Source organism: Nelumbo lutea, chromosome 2 (assembly GCF_056320005.1).
Source record: "Nelumbo lutea isolate HS-2025 chromosome 2, American lotus-T2T, whole genome shotgun sequence".
NCBI classification, from domain to species: domain Eukaryota; kingdom Viridiplantae; phylum Streptophyta; class Magnoliopsida; order Proteales; family Nelumbonaceae; genus Nelumbo; species Nelumbo lutea.
Window position 1 is genome coordinate 58075207 of NC_142685.1, and position 10252 is coordinate 58085458.

At 41.6% G+C, this 10252-nt stretch overlaps 1 protein-coding gene across 2 annotated transcripts in view; it reads right to left on the reverse strand.

Moving 5' to 3' along the window:
- LOC148870942 (uncharacterized) overlaps positions 1–8807 on the reverse strand; it is a 28093-nt gene extending 19286 nt beyond the window's left edge. The window contains exons 1-2 of one of the 2 annotated variants that reach the window (XM_088967162.1): positions 7968–8807; positions 4280–7174 (exon numbers count right to left, since the gene is read on the reverse strand). In XM_088967162.1, coding sequence (XP_088823288.1) covers positions 4280–7174; positions 7968–8555 — 3483 coding nt within the window. In that variant the 5' untranslated portion in view covers positions 8556–8807. The remainder of the gene's footprint in view (positions 1–4279; positions 7175–7967) is intronic. The other variant, XM_088967163.1, reaches the window with a different exon arrangement.
- Between the last annotated feature and the right edge of the window lie 1445 nt (positions 8808–10252).

Genomic DNA, 10252 nt, shown 5'->3' on the forward strand with positions numbered 1-10252 from the left:
CTTCCACACAAAAGGGTTATTGCTGTTTTGATCCAGTTCGTGGCACCCACTTTGTATCTCGGGATGTCACCTTTGCCGAGTTGACTCCCTTCTTTAGCATTCCTCCTAAAAGGGAGAAATCTGACGAGCCCTTTGCTATGTCTCCAGCTGTTCCTCTTCCAATTCCTTGTGAGCCCGATCAAGGGGTGTCCACTTCTCCCACTGGACCTATCTCTGATATTCCTTGTGAGTCCGATATTCCTACTCCTACTCTCCAAAGGTGGTACCAAAGGCAGAGATTCAAACATGTGCAGGTTGTTTCCACTCCTTCAGAAGAGCATCTCGCCACTCCCATCATTCCTGAGGTAACAGGTTAGCCCTCTACTGACCCATCTCTGACTGTCCCAAACCTTGACCTTCCTATTGCTCTCCGCAAGGGCAAGCGGAAGTGTATAGCCCATTGTATCTCCAAACACTTGTCTTACAGCCTTCTCTCCCCTTCCTACTACTCCTTTCTTGCCTCTGTTTCTTCCCATGTGATACCCAGATCTGTACCGAAAGCATTATCTCAAGCTGAATTGAGGGATGCTATGATGGCCGAACTTGATGCATTGCATAAGAACCATACCTAGGATATTGTTGACCTGCCGGAAGGGAAGGAACTAGTGGGTTGTAAATGGGTGTTTACCATTAAATATCACTTTGATGGCTCTGTTGAGAGGTTTAAGGCTCGGTTGGTTGCTTAGGGCTACACTCAAATGTATGGCATTGACTATCTTGAGACATTTGCTCCTATAGCTAAGATGACCTCAGTCATGGTTTTACTATCTCTAGCTGCTACTTTTGACTGGCCCCTACACCAGTTTGATGTTAAAAATGTCTTCTTGAATGGAGACCTGCATGAAGAGGTCTATATGTCTCTACCTCCAGGAGTGTATGGGAAGGAAATGAAAGGTAAGGTGTGTAAACTATACAAATCTACTTATGGTCTCAAACAGTCTCCTCGGGCTTGGTTTAAGAGATTTCGGGCTGCTCTTATCTCCTTTGGCTACACTCGAACTCAATCTGATCATACACTGCTCTTGAAGAGAAATGACTCTCTGGTGACCTTCTTGGTTGTTTATGTTGATGATATTGTGGTCACGGGTAATGACATTGAAGAGGTTAGTAAACTAAAAGGATTTCTCAACTCTGAATTTGAAATCAAGGATTTGGGAGATCTTCGGTATTTCTTGGGCATTGAAGTTGCTCGATCTAAGGATGGTATCTTCATCTCTCAGCGTAAATATGTCCTTGACTCTTGCTGAAACTGATAAACTTGGAGCTAAACCCATCTCCACTCCTATTGATCCTAACCATAAACTTTCTACTACAGATGGTGAGCTTTTGTCTAATAAGGGAGTGTTTCAGAGACTGCTTGGAAAGTTGTTATACCTTTGCATGACTCGACCAGATATTTCTTATGCAGTAAGTGTTATTAGTCAATTTATGCATTCTCCCAGAGATACTCATTTAGCTGCTGTAGAAAGGGTTCTGTGCTACTTGAAAGGTACCCCAGGGAAAGGTATTCTATTTGCTAAACATGGTCACATGAAGCTGGAAGCTTTTACTGATGCCGATTGGGCAGGATGTATTGATGATAGAATATCCACCTCTAGTTATTGTGCTCTGATTGCTAGGAATATTGTGTCATGGAGTAAGAAACAATCTGTAATTGCTAGATCCTTAGCTGAAGCAGAATATAGGGCAATGGCACATGGTGTGTCAGAATTACTGTGGCTACATTCCCTTCTAGAAGAATTGGGGGTGAACTACGAGAAACCAATGATACTCTATTGTGACAACCAAGATGCTATCAACATTGCACATAATCCTGTTCAACATGACAGAACTAAGCACATTGAGGTTGCTAGGCATTTTATAAGGGAAAGAGTTTCCTCATGAGAAGTTTGTTTACCATTCATCACATCAGAAAAGCAATTGGCTGATATCTTAACAAAGGGAGTTCCAAGAGGGAAATGACACATTATATAAGCAAGTTGGGCATGATTGACATCTATGCTCAGCCTGAGGGGGAGTGTAAAGAGACTGGGCCGAATGGGTCCTAACATCCTCTCTTGTAATATCTTTTATTTTATTGTTGATGGGCCACACTTAATGGGCCTGTTATTTATTCTTGTTTTATTCTCTTTATGTAACTGCCAAGCTGGCCGCCCACTTAAGGGCATTCTTGTCATCATCTAATTTTTAGATCTTAATAAAATAGGGTTAGAGGAGAATGGAGATTAATTCGACTCCTTCTTCTCTTACCTTCTCTTTTTGCCATCTTCTTCTCCTGTATAGCTGTTCAGACCTGTTCTTCACTTCTTCTAATCCCTAAATTTGTTCTTGATATTTGAGGACTGATTTACATCTTTGTTGCATGTTCATCCTAGTAGGACTTTCACCTTTCCATCCTATCTCACCTGGTTTCCTAGACTCCAATACAGTTCATCCCTCTCTATCTATTCTCTTGATTATCCATCAGCCAGTTTTTTCTGGCCTTGGAATTCATCTAAATCAAGGTTCAAAATTTTGATACAATATGCCCCGTATTGGGTGTATCATATTGTATCTTTCACCCTCCAATAAACCTATGTAAAGGTGTTTTTATGAAATGGTGCTTAGCCTAATGCCGAATTTTTTAAGAAAAATATAATAGAAAAGCATAAGATGCAAGGTATCAATGCACCCTTCTGCCATATCAGGGTGTATCAATATTTTGAACCTTGATCTGAATAACTGTTCAAAACTGGAGGGATCTTGTTTATCTAATAATAATGTCTTAGTGTTCAAGCGCCACCAGAACATGCTAGCTCCATCTTAAAGGAATTCTGGGTATTTAACACTGCTTGTTTCAAGAATCAGTGAGGTGCTACCATTTTTTGCATTTTTATGTTTTATGTATAGAGGCCCATGCATGTATATTTTGTAAAGGATTTTAGCCTCATTACCATGTCAAATCCTTGTATATGTGGTTTGAGATCCTACTTTTAATTATTATACTTGATGCAAAACAAAATAATAAGCTTCACTAGTTCAAAGTTCAAACCAAGGCAATTTTCTAAGTCCAGTCTACCATTTGAATCATCAGTGATTCATCAGCAAGGTGAAAAAAATAAATAAAATAAATGCCTAAATGGCACTCGAAAGTCAAAAATCAATGATTGTGCAATCAAAAAGAGAAGTCAGACAAAGAAGGCCTACATTTTGTCATTATATCAGGTGGCATATCCTACTACTAAACTCAGCTCTTCAATCATATCATACCATCATGGGAGGAAACAAGTTATATCACAATTGAATAAAAATTTTATTAATTTTTTATTGGAAATGGTAACTCCATTAAATAACTTTAAAAATAACTTTCCAGATTTAAGTACAGCTGTCAACCCCTAAGTAGGTGTTGAGCCCCCAGTAATCTTTCTTACAAAACTGCCCAGAACATACTCTCCCTCACAGTCCCTTGTTTGGCCAACGTGTCAGCTAAACCATTTATTAATCAAGAGGGTGAAGAGTTACAAGCATCACAATTGAAGGCATCAATTCATTTGAGACAGTTAATATGAGAGAGAGATATACAAAGAATTGAAGGCATCAGTAAAATCTAAGTTGGGATCATAGTTAGATAACCTTTTGGATTCAAAAGGATTTGCATGGTCCATGAATCAACAGATACAGAAAGAGGGGAGGGGGAGAAAGAACAAAAGTTTTTTTCTTATAGGTGAACAAAAGGTTTCATTTCATGTAAGGACTAACTCAAGTTGTGTTTAGCTTGAACAGAGTTTCAAAAGTCTTAGTTAAAAGTTAAAACAAATACCATTATAGAAAGGAGCAACTGTGACAGCTTGGTGCATATACAGCATGACAATAACCTTTTTTTTTTTTTTTTGCTAGCATTTTCCCATTTAGATAAACCATTTTGGTAAACCAATTCTTCATGCAAGAAACCCTGTCATAGAAAAGTTAATAATGTTCCTTTCTTGATTTCCATCAAAGTATTTAAGGAAAAAAAGTAAGGTTCAAGTTTCTCAAACACTCAAACATTTGGAGAACAACAAAAGAACAAGTGATTCTCATCAAAAAACAGGACAAGTGACAACAATAATCCAGAAGATCACCCACTGATGCTCAACAATAAAGCTGAAGATGTAGGATTAAACATCTAACATATTTCAGCATCAATGTAATCAATTACTAACATACAAAAATAATAGCAAATTAATTCTGTGGAGAATTTAAAAAGAAAAAGATTTTATACCAGAAAGACCCTTTGGAGCTGTGATATAGTACTGGCAAACTTGATCTTTTTCTGATCTTTCTCACTTTTAGATATTCTACAGTGTGGGCAGTTCATGAATATGGGCAAATTCCTATTCAAAAGGGAAAATGCAGACCCATCATCATCAAGTGTAACAGATTGAAGGCTCTCTTCAAGGTCTTTTAAAGATTTAGGGAGCGCTGACAGCTCATTAGAGGATTGGCCTGGTTCTTTCCCTGATCCTGAGAAAAGTACAAGTCCATCCCAATGTCGGTTACCACTAGCAACTGCTTCTTTTGACCTATTTGAAGTTTTCACTTTATTTGATGCAGCAGAAATCATCTCATTGGAGTGTGAATTAACCTTCTCTTGTCCACCATTTTTATTTAAGTTGAGTCGTCCTTCTACTTTTTTACTTGAATTTTCTATAGAATAAGAGAATTGTGATTCTTCAAGCAATGAATATGAGGAGCCAAGTTCATTGAGATGCTCTGGAGTCAATAAGAAGCGATGGCCATAGGAGCACTCATGCTCAAATCCTACATATGCTACCACATGCTTCAAAGAGGCACTCGAGTTATTTTTTCCACCACCATTCGTGTGTACTGGGACTACATTGCTTCCTATCCTTAGAAATGTATCACCATCTGTGTAGCCATTACTCTCAACCCCATGTGAGCTTTCTTGAGCAGTAGAAAGTTCTTCAGATTTCTGGGATCCTTGAAAGTCACTAGTTGTATGGACTTGTTGATCACTTCTATCCCTTGCATCCTTTTGCTTAATACCCTTATCTGAACCCGTGGTATGTTGCTTTCTCTGCTGAAGAGGAGGGAATGCTGAATCTACAGCAGCTGAACCAGCAACAACCTCAGAAAATGGTTTTCTCATTGTAAAATTTGGAAGGCCTCTACCAAAACTGATCTTTTGGTCATCAACAGAAATGTTGTCTGAGCGCTTTCTTTGATTTTCTACTACTATAGTCCGCACATCTGCCTGGTGCAACTGAGAAGCACCGGTTTTCCTTATTTCTTCATCTGTAACAGATTCAACTTTGGGATCCTCAGATCTTGTCACAGATCCTTTTGGGGCTGAACCTGCTGACAAACTATTTGTTTTTTTCCGTTTTTCCAGCAAGATTGTCCACTTCAAAAGAAACTTCTGACTAGAGCAAAACCCACTTTGAAGCAAGCCTTTAGAAGGGTCATAATACCTAGCACCTCCCACTCGAATCAGACTCCATGAAGAGGGCTGAATAGGTCCTGCATTAATCACTTTGGGTAGTTGGAGTGCTGGAAGCAAAACATCACAGTCTTGAAAACGGTTGAAAGTAATGTTGGCTGCTTCAAAATCAAAAGGATCATCTCTCAGTCTTCGTGAACGACCACAAGCACAAGCATGGAGGAAAACAAATCCGCTAGAATGTGGCTTAACCTCAGCACTTAAAAGTGAACCATCAATCTCAACGTTGTGTCTCTGGTGCATGCAAGGTTTTCCAGTCAAACTCACAGCATCACAGAGCTGCCTTCCAGATCTCCAGATGGATGTGCATTCATCTTCCAACTTCTTCATGAAAATCTGCACAGCAGGTCCCTTGACCATTGAGTGGAAAGCACGCAAAGCCTTTTGTAACTGTGCCTCATGCAGGGAGGTTGGATAACAAGCAGGCAGATCTTTCAGATAAACTTCCTTAGCAGCTGGGAGCACTTTCTGACACCACGAGGTTGAAAATTTCATATTCAGGCCTCTGCCACTTCCCAACCAAGAAATAGCCACTTCGGCAGGTGCATTCCCCTCAACCTTTGTTGCTGTAGCATTTCTTCGAAGAACTTTTCTTTTACTGATTTCATTATCATCAAGATACCCATGTCTGGCACTGAGCACTGCATCTAGAATAAGTTGACTAGAAGATAACCAGTCTTCCAAACTTGGAAGTTCAGGAGGAATACTAAATGACTTCCCAGATGCAGCTGATGCTGCTGCTGCTGCTGCTGCTACAGCAACCATACCAACACCAGCAGCAGACCCACTGTTGGTGTTAGTCACCAAGGCCCCTCTCCCTCTTAGAGTATCAGACTGCCTATAAATGAACTCCCTTATAGATTGAATATCCTCCTTGTTCGCACTCTGGGCAAGGCTTTCAAGCATAAGAGTATCTGAGGATGCCTTTGCCTTAAGAACTTCTTCAATAATACCAGTAGCAAAATCCAGTGACTCACTTCTCTGATTTGTTGATCTGTCTAGCAGGGAAACAGCCCTTGAAGCTTCAAGGGAAAACAAAGGTGCCAAACTTGCATTGCTCCCACCTCTTGATCCAGCATGACTGGCTTCAGAACCAGCCAATGTACGGCATTTCTTAATCAAGAACCGGATCTGGGCATCCAGAGATGACTGTAATTTCCTCAGGCCACCTTCAGATTTACTCACTGGACGTGCTAGCATAACAACAGAACTTGAACTCTTTGTGGGCAAATTAAGCCTAGGTAAACCATTCATACTAGAAGACTGATTAGAAGGCAGGGAATCAGTTGATTCCTCAACATGGGACCCAGGACTTAAGCCCTCTGGGAAATCATCAAGAAAAACAAAAAGAATTACTGGAGTGCACTGGCCTGGGAACAAAGAAGCATATGAACCCAAACCTGACATGAGTGAAATAGCTGAAGCATGGCGACTTGTGACGCCACCACCTCTACCAGGAGAAGAGTTCTTAGAAGAGCTTAATGGAACAGCTGGTAGTGAGGAGGAGGAGGAGGGCCTAGGAGTTAGTGCTGGCATTATGTGTAACTTTACAAATGGAGCCAAAGCATGCTTCGCAGCTTGTAGCATTCGAAATTTTTTCAATATTTGGGTATCAAAACGCGACCCTTCCTGAAGAAATACGATTACATGGCAGACCTGCATTGCTAAACAGATTATCCATCTGATTCCAAAATAAAATAATCTACAGTTTTTACTCACACTCACTAGTATAATTAAATCAAAATTAAAACTAAAAGGCCGATTATTGCAATTATTTAGCTACAGTTGGTGGTGCCCCAGACCTGTCTTGGCTTCAATGGGGGATTGAAGAATAAAAGACCTCAAAATGGGGTAAAGTGCCTGGGGCATCATCCCTCCTTCTGTTATATGGATAATCTGGTTGTCTGGATGGAGAGAATTGCCAGAATCTTTGAGGCCAAAGTATCCAGAGGCTGAGATTCAATGGAAGGCCATAGATACCGTTTTCTCCCAACTATCAGTTCAGAACAATTTTAGGAACATCCCCAGCTCTTCTTTCTTGTTACCAGACATTCTTTCTGCGTAAAGATAGTACAGTTCTATTTTTTCTTGGAGTATCGCCTATAAGGTTGTTCACATTTCACAATGAAAAGCATTCTTGTGTAAAAATCTTATTATACATCAATTCAAAAAATATCACCTCTTAGAAAAAAGTTAATAGTTCTGGGAGAAATCCTTTATTGTATTTCTTGGACTAGTCACAGCCACAACCCAGTAAGATATTATTCCAACATAAAACCATGATGCAGATTATTTAGCAGAAGAGAGAAATTAATTTTCTAGTTTTAAGTGTTGAAAGCTTTCAACTTTATAACTGCTGATTGTTCTGAGTTTCCATATTATTAAAGAAATTAAGCATGTCACTCTTTGGGGGGGAAAAATACTTAAGCAATGAACTGAAATGACTCACAGAGAACATGACCAACATTCCCTGAAGATCCCCAAATTCGCGGTCTTCCAACACTGAATCCAATCCCGAAGAAAATTCTGATACTTCTTCAAAAACCGGACACCGAGTGGATGAGAACTGCAAAAAGACAATCCCTTTCTCCTCGTCATGAAAGTAACTGATTTTTCGACGCTGAAACAAATCCTTCACCTCCTCTCCCAGCTCCTCCTCTCCAAGATTACGCGAACGAACAGGAAGCTTCTTGTCGAGATTACCTGATCCAAAGACATTGGCGTCAAGAATCCGGTTTATCAACTGAATCACGTCATCCTCCCTTCTTCCAATGAAACCTACAACCACAACGCCTTCTAAAGGTCCCGGCTGAGACAACGACGGTGGTAACGTTGACGAGGAAGGCGCAGACGAAGACGAAGAAGATGAATTCGTGGAGAGCAGACGTGAAGAAGAGACGGGGAGTTCTAGTGTGTTTGTTGAAGAAGCAGAAGAAGGAACGAGTGGGAATGTGGAGGAAGAAGATGAAGTGTTTGCAGTCGAAGTAGATGGTCGAACGAGGACTCGCATCTGAGACGAGGGTTTCGGTGCCTCCATGAATGTGAACAGAAGAAAAGAACGAGATTTATAAGATGTATTTGCTCAGAAATTTTTGAAATCAGACTCGTTTGGATTTCGGAGTTTGGACTTTCGCCCTACGATATGGAGGATAGAAGTAAGGCATGACCACTTCTGAGTTCTGTCGGAGAGCTACAAAATACAAATGACTAGAAACTCGATCCTCGTTTGGCAACGAAGGGACTTGGAAATCTCTAGGAGGCAGAAAATCACGTCTATAAAACCTTCTCTAAGATTCTTCACAAAATTGGTTTGTTTAAAGAAAAAAATCCTAATCACCTTATTTAATATTGTCTTAAAAATCAGATATTTCCTTAAAAAAAAAAACTAATCAACTTTTATCTTTTAATTTTGATGGTGCGCAATCCGGTCACTCCTAACTTACACTCGCGTGGCTCCTAAAAGGTACCTGAGATGGAGAAGATGAGGGATCCCCGGGGGCTTGCCTGGCGGGAACATTCCGACGCTTAAGTTAGAGTTTTGTGAAAGATGCAAAGAGAGGAAGGAAGCTAAGAATGCAGATAGCGCGAGTATCAGAAAGTTACCTCTATCCTTTGGGACTGGGCTACTTATAACAGAACTCTGTCAAATCAGGCCCACCTGCCTCAGACAGGGCAGGTATAACTACCACTGTCGTCCTGACGCAGCTGTTACAGACAAGGCTGAGGTGGCACACATGGGGCCGTCGTTGTAGGGTACATACCTGTCAGGTGTAAGACACCTTCTAAAGGTGGCGGGCACAACACTGTTTGACGAGAGACGTGGTTGCAGTCTCTAGGCTTGTCAGGTACGGTGGTCAGGCAAAAGGCCTTCCTGTGATGTGCCAAACTGCTCTTCTGTGAGCTACCCTGTACCGAGCTACCCTGCAGCGAGCTACCCGTGGCAAGCTACACCGAGCTATCTGGCCCAAGGTGTCTCTACCTCGGGGTGTTCCTGTTTGGGAGTGGCCTAAAATCCACTAGGGCGAGCTCAGGCATTAGTGGGGGTGGCTATAATAGTGGGGGACCCTTGGTCGTTTCTTCGCCACAAAGTCTTCAGCGTCAGTATCAAGCTCGCGTCTGAGGTTCCTACCTCAGATTTTCTAGCTCAGTTATTTCCTCAGTCCGATTCGCGTTTTCTGCGGTGAGTCCCCGAGCTTCCTTTTCTTTTCTAAACTTTCTTTCCTTTCGTGCTTTCATGTTGTCTAGTGTAGATAGCCTTATCGATGAGCCCGAGGTGGGTACCTCGGCTTAGGGTGGCTCTCCTGCTGCCCAGTCGTCCGGTGTACGGGTGGCTTCGGATCATCTGGTATCCACCTTCCACCGAGGTCGGGTGCTAGGTCAGTTCGGCCCTTCCACCATGACTCTGGAGAGGCTTCAGGATCTCATACAAATGTTCCACCTTCCTAGGGAGTACTCTTACAGCCTTCCTACCAGCAGTTTTCCATGGGAGCACAGTCCCGATGAGATCGTGGTCTTTAGGGAGCAAATGGTTGTCGGACTCCGTCTCCCTCTTCACCCCCTAATTGTTGAGGTGCTGGTGCACTTTAACATTACCTTAGACCATCTTCACCTGAATTCCATACGAAATGTGGTTGGGACCATTTCCCTCTGCTTCGACTGCGCCTTCTTCATTGACCTAGATATCTTCTATTCTATCTTGGCAATCAAGAAGAGCGCTTCGGGCGCTCTACCCGG